The 14,015-nt window shown below is 38.7% G+C and overlaps 1 protein-coding gene across 1 annotated transcript in view; it reads left to right on the forward strand.

Moving 5' to 3' along the window:
• The window catches only part of PCNX2 (pecanex 2), a 155,450-nt gene that overhangs the window by 43,824 nt on the left and 97,611 nt on the right, over positions 1-14,015 (forward strand). Inside the window, exons 13-15 of the mRNA XM_064648813.1 lie at positions 4,872-5,043; positions 9,963-10,073; positions 11,634-11,725. Of these exons, the coding sequence (XP_064504883.1) occupies positions 4,872-5,043; positions 9,963-10,073; positions 11,634-11,725 (375 nt within the window). The remainder of the gene's footprint in view (positions 1-4,871; positions 5,044-9,962; positions 10,074-11,633; positions 11,726-14,015) is intronic.

The following is a 14,015-nucleotide window of genomic DNA, read 5'->3' on the forward strand; positions in this document are numbered from 1 at the left end:
ATAAGTCATGCAGCAGTGTAGTGAGGTAACAATAGGTTTATTCCCATCTTCCTTAAACTTTATCAAGGATGCTTTCTTGCAAACTTTTTGGTGCACCATGCAAACTCCAGTGAAAATAAAATTTAGAGAGTTTTTCCACTAAGAGTTTTAAAGGTGGGAGGGGTTATGGTAAAATGGAAGATTAGCTATTTCTACATTGTATCTCTTTAACACCGTAGATATTTCTAAAGGCTTGCTTGAGCTGCTAAGCACCTCAAAAATAGGACAACAAGAAGGCGAGAAAAGATACTCCATGTACTTTTTCATAATTCATGTGACTACATTAAAATTAAAGAGTGTAACATCTCTTGATGTTAATGTGAGGATGCAGAACAGCAGAGGGATTAAAGAATGAACTGTACCATGCCCATGAATGAAAATGCAGATGAGATTTTTCAGTGTGAAACAAACCATCATGAACCTCAGATTTGCACACTGAATTAAGTTCTGTTTGTGGATCCATGAGTAGCCGCTAATGCCTTATGTTATCCATCCCTGCTGAGGAGGTTCCAAGCTTCTTCCCTATCTCTTACATGCAGTGTTTGTTACTGTTTGATGTGAGTTTGTCATCTCTAGCCTGTACCATTTTGAAAAACTGCTTTCAAATAGCATCCAGTGAATTCAGAAAACACAGTGCCTAGAGACGCATAAGCTTTTGTTCTAAACTCCTTCAGAGTGCCAATGTATTCACTTGCTGCTTTTGAACTGTTGGCTGCTAGAAGATGAGAGTCTAATTTTACTGTCAACTGGTGCTTTAACCTTTCCAGTTCTGATCCATTGGTAGGTGGTGGCCTTTAGTTGCTGTTTACACAGGGGTACATGGTTCTGGGATGGTGAAATTTGGGAACAGCCTCCTCACTGGAATGGTGGAGAGAATAAAATCAAGTCCATCCTAATTGTGGTATATTTTGTTGTTAATGACATGATAGAAGAGAGGTCCCAGTGACTGCAGGGTATTAAATTCAGAGATCCAATAGATCCTTGTCATGTGCATTTCAAGGTTTTAGGCAAAGCCTTGACAAGGTTTTACATTTAGTAAATGGCTATATAGAGGGATCAGGAGAGATTGTCTGTAAGTCCCTCACAAGAGACCTGTATAGCTCAGGATCTGGCTCAGGCTTACAAAGGCATTTGAGCTTGAAAGATTGCAGTCATGCTCTTAACAAGATTTAGAGAATCTCTTGCATAACTTCATTGTCTTGGTCCCATTACTTGCCAAAGCAGATAGCTAACTCAGTTGTGTAGCTACTACAGGCAGTTTCATAAATCCCATAAGGCACTTTAAAAGTATTTTTAATTTGTCTTTGTAAGCTTTTCTGTAGAACTGAGCACATGCACATTTCTTTATATAAAAAGCCTTCTGTCTTTTTCCTCTTGCATGTGTGCACCCACAAACAACAACAAAAAAATATCATTAGATCTTTCTAAAATTTTCCCATTAAAAATGCTTTGCAGTCAAAACTGCTGCTTTACTAAATTGAAGTGTTTGAAATTATTCTATCTTTGCTGAAAGTCTTAATATTTTTATTACAGTATGATGTGCACCAGTGTTGTGTTGGTAGGATGTGAATATGTTTCTGAAACATATTAATGAGAAATATGGACTCGAAAAAGCCAGTGACATTTTTTATCAGATTTAGGGAAAGGGAGATTTTTCACTGAAACTTTTATCAGTGAAGGAAAAAATGTTGTTCAACAAATGAGTTGTAAAATATAAATGGAATTGTGCTTCATTATTTAAATTCTTCTGAAGGAGAATGCAGAGTGGAGTAATTTCACCAAGATGAGACCAGTCTTGCATGTCAAAATTTAGTGAGCTTGTCTAGTAAAACAAAATAAGCCTTTAATATCTAAAATATCTAGTTGAAACAAGCTGTGCTACCACATGCTATTTTGGTGAAGGGCTATGTAGCGTGGCTTGTCAGTGGCAGGTGCAAGAGGACTTTGCTCCTATTTCTCTGTTTGTTTGTTTCTAAAACCTTAAAAAATGAAATGTAATGTCCCTCAAATGAAGGATGTAAATGATGGTGATGTCATAGGTAGGGACTGGAGTATTTGTTGTGCTCTAGGAAGCTCGTTCAGCTCCGGTGCATCCCAAGCAGTGCAACAGCTGTGCAGCCACTGTCCTGAGAGCATTGTTGCTGCATTGCTTTGTTCCTGTTGATCTGATCATAGGGAGGATTTCCTTTTCAAGATTTTGTCTCATTCTCCACTACCACCTGAAAAATAGGGAAGTAGTATTTGCTCACATATTGCAGCTTTCAGGAAACCTTTGGAAGCTGCTTCCTCAATCTGAATAAGTGTTATTATAGTTAGCATGGTAAGAGTGAGTGAATTAGTCTATTCTTTTCTAACTTAAGATGGAAGGGAACTACAATGATCATCTAGTCCAACTGCCTGACCACTTCATGGCTGACCAAAAGTTAAAGTATGTTCTTAATGGCATTGTCCAAATCCCTCTTTTAAACACTGACAGGCTTGGTTCTTCGACCACCTCTCTAGGAAGCCTATTCCTGTGTTTGACCACCCTCTTGGTAAAGAAATTCCCTTGACAGAGGCAGCAGAGCCATTCCCACATGTCCTATCACTGGCTACCAGGAAGAGGAGATCAGCACCTCCCTCTCCATTTCCCCTCCTCAGGAAACTAGAGCGCAATGAAGTCGCCTCTCACCCTTGTCTCCTCTCCAGACTAGACAAGCCCTAAGTCCTTAACTGCTTCTCATAGGACATTACTTCCAACCCTTTTACCAGCTTTGTTGCTCTCCTCTGGATGTCTTCAGGGACCTTCACATCCTTCTTAAATTGTGAGGCCAAGAACTGCACACGGCACTCAAGGTGAGGCCACACCAATGCTGAGTACAGAGGAATAATTCCCTCTTTTGTCCAGCTGGTTATGCTGTGTTTGATGAATCAGAGGTGGTTTACCTTCTTGGCTGCCCAGGCTCACAGGTGACTCACACTGTACCTGCTGCTGACTAGCACCCACAGATCCCTTTCTGCAGGGCTGCTCACCAGCCACTCCTCTCGCAATTTATACTTGTGCCCAGCATTACTCCATCCTAGGTGCAGAATTCAGTATGTTATCACATTAAACACTGCCCAAATGCTTCAAATTCTCTAGTTCTCTCTGCAAAGCTTCCTGACCCTCAACAGAGTCAACAGCACCCCGTTTGGTGTCTTCCGCAAACTTGCTACTGGTGCATTCCTGCATCCAGATTGCTGAACAGAACTGGCTCTAGAACTGAGCCCTGAGGAACTCCACTGGTGACAGGTCACCAGCCAGATGTGGCCCCTTCCACTACAGCTCTTTGAGCTGTGCCTGCCCTTCAGCCAGTTCTTCACCCAATGCACTATAAACTACTTTAGAAGTAAGAGTCAAATATACACTGTAAACCTAATTGAGTGTGTCAGTGTTCTGTGTGGAACTGCAAGGTGTGTGGAGTTAAACCTCTGGACTTCTAATCATCAACTCTGTCTTACCCAACTGCCTTCAAATAACTACCATGGAAAGATAAAACCAGGTTCCAGAGTTTAAGAGGTAAGATAAGAATGTAACATCACAAGAAAATAGACTTTGATCTGGAGTGCACATCAGGATATAAAACGTCAAACAATTGTTTAGGTGCATATTTACTGGTTTCTTTTCCTAAGGCACAGATCATATTTAAGATAAATGAACTGAAATCTAAGAAATGCCAGAAAGTAATATTTTAAGTGATTTTTCTTTTTTAAGGTCAGATTTTTATTTTTCTAATTCTCCATGGATTATTTCATGGACTTGTGTCCTGTTAAAAAAAAAAAAGGCATTCATAAAATTGAAACTGATGAAACAACAAGGATTTCTGTCTCTGACTAGATTCATATTCCATGGATGTGAGGTGTGATATAAGCCCTTGAGTTCCCTGTAATCTGCCACCTTGTTAACTGATTGATCCCAAAAGACAGTACAGATCAGTTAATAGCAATGCCAACACATGAGCTTGGCTGACAGCCAAACAAATACAGCTGCTGTTTCAAGTCAGTAAGTGGACTCCAAAAAGACATAATCTTTTATTATACTCACTTGAATTGCATTTTACGAATAAGAACAGTTGCACAGCAGCTTTATGCAAGGCAAACTTGGGTTCTGGTCACTTGCTCCTGGCTTTTCACACTCAAGGAATCTTTTCGCTCACCAGCATTTAAAACATCTTAGTTACCCTTAACTTGCTACCAGGAGAACTATTTAGATTTTTCTTAAGTGTCTGTTAGTTTCCCTGGCCTATAGCCCCACAGCAGTGTTTTGTAGGATTAGTGAGGATCAATTGTGTGAAAGATGTGCATGAAAGACATCAGATGAGAATCCTTTCACATCCTAATTCCTTTGGATCATAATTTCAAAGTGCTTCATGAGAGGCAGACCAGAAACTGCTGATGAGTGTCACTCCCTCCAGAGGGGATGCTGATTTGCTGTCAAGTGATTCAAAGTAACAAAAAAATTAAATTGTATTGATGCAAAAAAATCAATCTCCATGTCTCACACTGCACCTAGGAGGTGCTCTACTATTTTATTTTTTTTTTACTTGGCTCCTGCAATTAGTATGTTTTGAAAGGTCCAGAAGATAAGATTTTCAAAAGCATAAATGATTGCTGAAGTCAATCTTAACTGCTCGTTGTGACTTTTGAAAGTTTTCTGTGGAGAAGAAAAAGTACCTTGTAGCATTTTTATTACTAATTATTATGTATAAGTCATTAAAATATTTTGTCTGACCCCTGACCCTCTCTCTAGTTCAATGCAGTGTGCACAGTAGGAGAATGAATACAAAATTCAGATTCTTTCTTTTTTCTTCCAGGGACACAATAAAATCATAATCTACAGCAGACCTGTATATTTTTGTATACTGTGTGGCCTTATTTTGCTGCTAGATGCTGGATCTAAAGACACTAATCCTCCTGTTTATACAATGTATGGCTTGAAGCTCTTTTCGCCTAGATCTCTCCAGTCAGCCAGAGACCATGTAATAGGTGAGTCAGTATTTTTCCTAGGACTATAAAAATGAATTAAGCATTAGCCGGGGAAGTCTGTGTTTTCCTGTGTTGGCAATCAAATGCATGTTTATGGAGGCACAACTCCAAGTCAAATTGATAGAAACGTTTGCAATTACTTAAGACAGGGATGGGGGCAGCTGGCAGCCTTCCCTCATGTAAAAGGAATTCTTTATGAAATGAGGATCACAGACATGTCTCCATAGAAAACTAACAGTCACTGATGTTATTAGCAAAAGACATCATCTGTGAAATGCAGTTACTCTTTGTAAGGGTTTGTCTGTATGGAGCAGTTATTGCAGAGTAAGTTGAGTTTTAAATGTAATGCCTGACAGCTAATCCATGCCAGGTCCTCAGGTGGACATTCTTCTGCTCATGAAGAACACGATTTTTCTTGGTTTAGTTTAATCATACTGTCCATGTGACCAGATGGTGTGAAGCAGCCACTCTGCAATAGCTTTCAACCTGTTTCCTTTCGGAATCATCTTCTGAGGTTGTTGGGGATATTCAGATATTACCCTAAAACAGGTGTGACAATCCCTTAGCACTAATTTGGCGTGACCACAGCTGACATTACCCTGTTCTGTCAGGACACTTCTTCCTGTTGGACACCACACTTGCAGTCTATAACTGCAATGTTACACCAGTTGTGTCACAGATACAAGTGCTGAACTGGACTCATGTCAGTAGTGAAACACTGTTAAAGTATGAGGTAGGAGATGTAAAGTTTACTGTTAAAGTGATGAAAATTGCCCAAAAGCTGTGTTGTAGTGTACCAAAGATTGCCTGTTGTTTTGTGAATTTAGAACCCAGAAAACCTACTGTAGTAGAAGAAAAAACTTTTTGTGATACAGAGTGCATGACCTTTGAGGTCTTTGTTCACCTGTGACTCTTGTACTTGCGTTTTGCTGTACTCAAGTCAGACTATTACTCCCTGAAAGGCATACTGTTTTAGGAAAGCCTCCTCGTCCTTTATATGGCTACATTGACTCCCAATTCTTCAGACCAGAAACCAGGGAATATGAAGACCTACATCTCACTTATTTTAGTTAGCTTCTTTCATTATTTCATTTCCTTTGGTCTCATTAAAGTTTCTTCTTAAATCTTCTTTTCTCTGTCTGTCAAAGGTTAGCAGTAAAACTGCTGATAAATAATTCAACAAGAATCTTAGATGACACTTGGGATAGAGATAAATGAAAAACTATAGCAACCACTCTAAGAAAATGAAATGTGGTTATAAATGTGTTAATTTTGGCTGGCCTCAAAAGAGATAGCAGAGCATGTTCTTGAAGCAGCCTGGAGGAGGTGGGGGAGAGAGGAAATACAGGCTCATCTCCCCAGCTAGCATCTGGGGAGAAGAAACCATTTCCCTTTGCTTGTCCCCTGTTCTTGTTTTTCAAGGTATGTTTGTTCAAGTGATGTCTGGTGCCATGCTTTGGCTATTCCTTGCTTTGTCTTTATGGGAGCCCCAACTTTTGGCTGCCATGAATCCTTGCAATTGTTCACAGTGCATTTACCTCTGTAAGCCATGGCAGTCTGGCATCCTCCAGCATCTTGCTGCACTTTGAGTATAGAATCTCTTAGGTAATGAAGGTACAGAAGTATTTGGTTTGGGCAATAAAATCGGGGGGAAGTCAGTCCCACTGCATGCCAATGAACTGTTACTATTGTTTTGCATTTGTGCCTATTTGCTAGGTATTTTTGATCTCTTTCTGTTGGTTTATCATGTTATGGTGACTTTTTACTTTATATTTTTATCAAAATTTATTGTGATATTCAGAGTTTATATGTTTGGAAATCAAGGGATTTTTGACTGTACATTACAAATACCAATGAAAGGAAAAGTCTTCTGTTTCAGGTGTTTACTATGGTAAGAAGCAAAAGGGATGGAAAACATATAAAGAACTTACCACGGAACTAACGTGATGGTGCATAGCATACTCTGATAAAAGTCTTGCAACAAGATTATAAAAGGAAATAATTGGAAATTTGTTAGATGTTTAACCTAATTACTTACGGATGGGGTTTTTAACAGGTCCATTTCTTTGCAAGTGACCTACTTATGATCTGATTCTGTTTTATTTTAAATTGGGGGTAATTCTGCTATTGATTTATAATTACATTAGTTAGGAAGTCATGACTTTAATTCTACCTGTGGTTTTCATCTTGAATTTCTTATTTCAGCTGACATTATTTTTGCTACATTAACATATGAAGTGCAAATAAAGGTACAGACAGAGCCAACCTCAGTCACTGGGTGCTACAGGTGTGATTAGTGATAGAAGTAGTTACGCACTTAATGTATTATAGTTCTTGTAATGAAATCATTTCAACATTCAACAGACGAAGTTATTTGACAGACATCTCAGAAGGCTAAGTATCAGGTGGTGACAAAATTTTGTGATAGCAAGTCCTCTACCTGCTGCTTTTAACAAATTTCTCTCAGGGGAAGGAAGCTGATCAATATTATCCTCTACTATGTTCAAGAGTGGGAGAACAAAAAGACTGTTTCTCACTGAAATAATGCTTTTGTTTTTCCTTGTTTAAAAAAATGTATTATTACACAGCAAATGGACTAATACTCAAATATGTAATTTTTTTTAGTTAATAATTTTCTAAATTTCTAAAATGTTTGCGGTGACATTGCCATTCTACATTTCTCAAAAGACCCAAATTTTCCAAAGTTAAAATTTGTGTTACCCTCTTACATTGCTTTGATACGTGTTTGTTTAGAGGAAACCTTTGAACTGGGGTATTAAATGCCAGCAGGTCACATAAGCATCTCTTTGTGGTCCAGGTCTTCAAGGTGTTCTGTATGGAAATGTGTGATGCTTAAACAAATTCTCTAATTCTAAAGGATTAGTCAGTTACTTTTATTGTCTCTTTCCCACAAAGGACACTATTGCTCCTAAATTCCATCTTTTTGTAGGTGGCAAACTGTTTATTTTCCTCTCTGCACTCCTTTGTGCAGGCTGAGATAAACAAAGCTGCCTTAGCTAAAGAAGTTGTTAGGATTGTTCAAGGTCTTAATATAGAGAGGGTGAGCTGAGGACAATTTTGTAGTCAACTAACTTTTCCCTCCTTGTTTACATTTGTCTCTTTGTATTTTGGTGTACTTCAACTGTCTAATCTCATCCTTCCTTCCACTGTTCTCATTCCACTTTTTCTGAGGTTGCTACAGCAAAGGCAGTCATTTGGGCTGTAAGTCAGTAGTCTAAGATGAATTCTGGCAGTTCTGCTAGTCTGTTGTCCGAGGAACAAGATCACCTATGAGTTTCAGTAGTGAGTTTTTGGGATAGTTGATCCCATGGCAAGTTCTATACGGCCTGCTAAGCAATTTTCTGTTCTGTCATGCCATTGTCCATCTTCAAGAGCGGTCCTTGGTTGGCTTGGTATGGTTTGGGGGAATATCTTAAAAAAGTGCAGAGTAATAAAGGAAGAGGAAATTAATGTCGACATTTGCATATAAAAGATTGAGATGACCGTATTTCCTCATTTTCTTACATATATGTAATTTGTACCAGCAGCAGGAAGTAGTGTTGAAGGGTGCATTGTGAATGTGAGTATACTTAAGCGAGTGCTGTCTGTGTTAAAACACTTGAGCAAGTCATTTTGTCTCCTGCACTTGACTTCCTCAGCAAGATTTACAATATTAGATAGCAGTAGTATATAAGAAGAGGAAGATAAAAGCTGTCAGATCAAACTTGGTGCATTGTTTCCCTTTAGCACAAGATTCATTAGTAAAATGAGCTGGGAAATGTGAAATTAGCATTCAGCAAAGAACATAAATCCTATTGTTACCTTTAAAAATCTGACTGGGGGGAAGGGGAATAAGTCATGCTTGTGATTGTTTAATTTACTTTTTCTGAGAATGAATAGGATACAGTCTTCCTAACATATAAAAAGTAACAAACACATACTTGTTTACAAGAAAGAGTGACTGACACACATCTCTGTCCATCACCACACAGAACATTCTGGTACTAGTGTAATGAAGCAGTAAGGGTATGATTAAACATGTGCATGCATCCTTGAAAGTTTACAGTATTGAATACTTGGGTCAAGTGTGTTTTTAAATGCTTTGTTAGACAGCCTTGCTTAGCATTTTCTGTGGTGGAGCTAAGAGTAAAGGGATGGGAAGGAGGAGTGGATGAAAATGAACAGAACAAAAGACAGAATTATGACTCCTGCTTTTTCTTGACTGTAAGGCAACCATTTAAATCAGCATTTCTGTTTAGAAAGAGAGTATGTAATGTTTTCAGACTGGATTTTACCCCTGAGTTTCTTTCCTGCTTTTAGTGTTCTTTCCCTACTGCAGAGTTAAAGTCCATATGTCTGGAAGCTGGGGCAATATTCTGGGGAAGTTTCACTATAGATTTGTCCCGTTTTTATGGGCTGCTGTAAGTGTCTGCTGTCGATTTCTGGCAGAGGCAGGATATTGTGATAGCCAAGATATTTAGAATCTTAGCCATTAAAGTATTTTTTCTTTGTTTATATTGAATTGTTATAGGTGCGTGTAAACAATCTCAGATTTAAGGAAGAAGTTCCAAAGTCTGCAAATTACAATTTCTGTACTTTAAAAGGAGCAAATATAACTTTGAAATTATTTGAGAAGCATTAAGGAGGCTACATAATGCTATTTTCTCTGCCACTGCTTTTATCCAAACTAAATCTTAAAGTTAACCCCTGAGCTTTAGTTTCTTATGTATAAAATAACATTGTTTTGAATACATGAGAAGGAAAGTGTAATCACTGCTGCTAAGGTAAAGGTATGCTCATTTGAAAAGTTTTCAGAATTTATGGCAACAATTTCTTATTCTGGTAAGATGCGTGCGTCTCTATTTTCCATATATTGAGATGTATGACTGTGTTCTAAAATACTTTTTTTTTTCCTTTAGTGTTTTTATATTGCTTTCCTGCAATTTCTCTCCTTGGACTTTTCCCTCAAATCAACACCTTCTGCATATATCTTTTGGAACAAATAGATATGTTGCTTTTTGGCGGTTCTGGTGAGTAGCAATCTGAAGCCTGAGTGATCCCTTTCTGGACTTATAACCTTAGATTAGAATACATTATTGCATTTTTCAAAGCACAGTGCATGTTAAAGCTCAAACAGCTGATAGGATTCATCTGATAGTGGGATGAATACTAATAAGACCCACTTGATTAGATTTCTTTTTTTATTTTTTTGAATAGAAATTGTGCTATAGGCTGCAGAATTTGGTTGATATCAAAGAACTCTTTCCTGGCATGTCTGATGTGACTCTTACTATATTTATTAAAAAAGAAAACCTTTGAATTTTTTTTTCTGTTATAACTCCATTTAGAAAATAAAAACAAAGTTTGCATTGTTCCAAAGTAAGGCATATTGACAAGATACATGATGATTTTTTTGATATTATTTCAGTCAGAAAGTAAAGAAGGCCCTTGAGAGATGATGCATTGGGATTTTTTACTGGTAGTGTGTTTGGTTTTTTTTCGCTATGGCTTAAGTAACAGAGATGACTGAGATCCATCTACACTGTTATCTTATTTTGGGCTAGAAACAAAGTTCCTCCTTCTTCCCATTTACCACATGTTTTACATCATGGAATGATGGCAGAGCATGCAAACTGGATTCCATTTGGATGAAACTGTAGGGTGCATCTGTTGCACTCTGAACACTAATGAGCATACAATCTGTGGGACCAGACTAGGGACAGTCTTCAGTAAGGTATCTCAAACTTGTATATCATGGATATGACGTGCTTAGCACCTCTCATTCCGCAGACCTACCCTTGCTGCATCATTCTGCTTGCTATTGTAGACATAGGCTTTGGCAACTGGTTGAAACTAGCATAAGTGGATAGGGATGTTTTGCTTTTTGTCTTATAAATTCCGTAGTGGACCTGCAGGAAATAATGTGTCATATAAAGTGTTCCTCGTCATAATGATGATTCCAGTGTATGTTGAACCCTAATTACAGCATGGTTTTGCAGCCCCTATGTCTCCATTGTTGAGACTTCAGAACTCCTGGTTCTGTCTGACAGCTTTTCCTACCTGGCTTCTGGAAGCCCTCGAAGGAGGTGATAGCAAGAGATCTTCTGGTGTCCTTCTCTCTATATATTCGTTTATGTGTCTTGATATGGTGCAAAGCATGGTTGACTGAGCAAGTTAGGATGCTTTTACATGATACCAGAGCCTGTGCCTCAGGAGCAAAGACAAGGAGGAAAACTTCACATGGAGTTTGACTAGAAAACTGCCAGTTCTGTAGATCACTGCATTCCTCCTTGGTATCAACATGAAGAGGCATACTGATATTTTGGCAAAACAATGTTCAGTAACAACAAGGAATAGTATGGGACCTCAGGAAAATGGAAAAAACAGGAAGTGTCGTGGCATCGGCCTTTCAGTCTTAGCTGTAAACAGTTTTGTGAGCTTATTTGGGGCATTGAAGGTGTTAATATCTAGCTTTATATCTGATTTAAATCTCTATACCTCTAGTAATGCAAGAGCTGTTTCATTTTTTCTTTTGATTGCATGTTCTCACTTAAGAAGAAATTAACTAACACGTAATTTCTGTATTTCAGCTGCCGCTGGGTTCGTATCTGCACTATACAGCATTTCCCGAAGCTTTGTTGTTCTGATTGTCCTATATGCTTTCTGCTTCAGTGCAGTGAAGGTAAGCCAAAACAGCAACACTGTAAAAATTCAAAATTTCAAGCTGAAAATTCATATAATCTAGGGAGACCAGCATTGTTTGGTCTGACATTGCCGTTGTTTATCAAGATAAGCTTTGCAAGCCATGCTTCAGGTTCCACCTGTTAGCTATACTGAAATAGACTGAAAGTGTAGTAGAAATTCTGAAGTAAATGTGTGTCTAATACCTGTGACTGTTTGCCTCTTACATGTATCAGTCTGAAATGATCCACTGAATTTTCTCTACAAGGACAAATAGCAGCCTTGACTTAAAAAACTGCAGCTTCTATTGACCTGCAGAAGCCAGGCTGAATTTGATCAAAATTCCTAGTAAGGTTTTTGTTGTTGCTTCATAATAGTGTGCCTAAGAGCTTAAATGTCCAGCTTGAGCATACAAGTGGGCCATCTAACCCAGTAATGTGTCTGCATCTGCAAGGAAATGCAATTTAGGAATTTAGTCCAAGCCAGATGACTGAGTTTACCACTCTTTTCCCTAATATTCCTCCAGTACCCACAACTGTTACATTAGGGATGTTGGAGAGTGTGATTATTTCATTTGGTGTCTGTCGACTTGTCTATGGATTTGCCAAGTCCCTTCCTGAATGTGCTGGTCCTGTCTGTCGCCACGATTTTGTGCCAGCAGATTCCAGATGTTCACTGTGCTCAGTGCAAAGCAGTACTGTCCTTCATTGGTTTTAAACTGATCAGTTAATTTCACCAACTCTTCTCTATGCCTAGTATTGCAGGATTTGTGGAAAAACCTGTTCTGCATTCACTGTATCTGCTACCTTTGAGTTTTGTAGGCATCAGTTGTATTCCCCTCAGCCATCTTCTCTTAAGAGACTCCCAGCCTTTCTAATGTTTCCTTGTAAGACAGCTGCTTTCTCAGAAGCAGCTAAGTCTCTCTGCCTTCTCTTATTCTGTTGTGACCTTCAGATGTGGAGAGTAACTCTGTATGGTGCTCAAGATGCTGCTGTGCCACAGCTCTGTATGCTGGCAAAGGACCTTCTGCCTTGTTCTTGGTTCCCTTACCAGTGATGCCCAATGTTGAGGGGGTTTTTGCTGCATTTTGGGCCATATTCAATCTAAAGCTTTTTTTTTTAAGTTAATGTCTGCGTCCTCTGCATTCTTTTTTTTTTAAGTGGCAATTAAATTTTCTCTGCCCTCAAGTCTGCTATAAAATTCCCAGTGACCACAGCAAGACCAGAACTTGTACTAAACTTTTTAGACTTGTAATAAAATTTGCCCTGTAAGGGACAGTCTTTCATTACAGTCTGGATGCTGTCAGTGTCCATGGAGGGATGTAACAGGATGTGCCAAGCTGCTCTTGACATCTTCAGGGCACATGTCAGAGGATGCATTGTGGTGGCACACATGCATAGCACACACAGAGATCCCAATATGAGGTTCTAGAACAGGCAAGGATTTATCATGTCAACACCCAGGCTGTCAATTTACACAAATGAGAGGGGCAATCACATGTTTCTTTAAGGGAATTCTTCATGGAACATTAGCGTTTCTATAATGGCTTTTAACAATTTTTCACTTAAAATTTTGAATAGGAGCCTTAAATCTAAAAAAAGGACAATTATAATGCCTTAATGGTCGCTTGCAGGTGATAAGAGCTGGCTGTGTGTTCTTAACCACTCCCATTAGTAAGGTAAAATGTGTTAAACCACCATTTCATCTTACCCCTGGGTGGCTTGAGTCCATACACAATAAATTACAGCAACTCAGTTACTGAACAGTGCTAAGACACTTGAAATTAAATGTCCTTGAACATGTCGTGTAATCCCATGTGGGGAATCTCCTATCACCTGGCTTACCGGGTATATCAGTTATACTGGTTAGACCTGACTTAGCCTGTGTGATGCTGTAAAGTTTAACTGCTACTTGTGCAGTTTCCTAAAGTAGCTGGTATTCCTGCTGCTGTTTTCTGGCTGTATTAATGATTCAGATGCTGGCAGCTGGGATGGAGAATGAGGCGCTCTGTAAGGATGAACAGAATGAGAAAAAATGGATAATGGGAGTGAGAAACAATGAGAAAAAAGGAAATAGCTATATGGAAGGGAGGAGTTGAGTTACTGTTAAACAGGCAAATATCTGGGGAAAGGATCTTTTTTTTTTCCCTAAGGTTAACAGAGGGTGATTCACTAGTTGAGGGTGGCGAAGTTCTGTGATGGATACTTCAAAAAAAGTTTTTTTGTAAACCATAGAAAAGCTACTTAAAATAGTCTACATACTCTTTTCTCAGCATAATACTTTAAATTACG

Source organism: Pseudopipra pipra, chromosome 3 (genome assembly GCF_036250125.1).
Source record: "Pseudopipra pipra isolate bDixPip1 chromosome 3, bDixPip1.hap1, whole genome shotgun sequence".
NCBI lineage: Eukaryota > Metazoa > Chordata > Aves > Passeriformes > Pipridae > Pseudopipra > Pseudopipra pipra.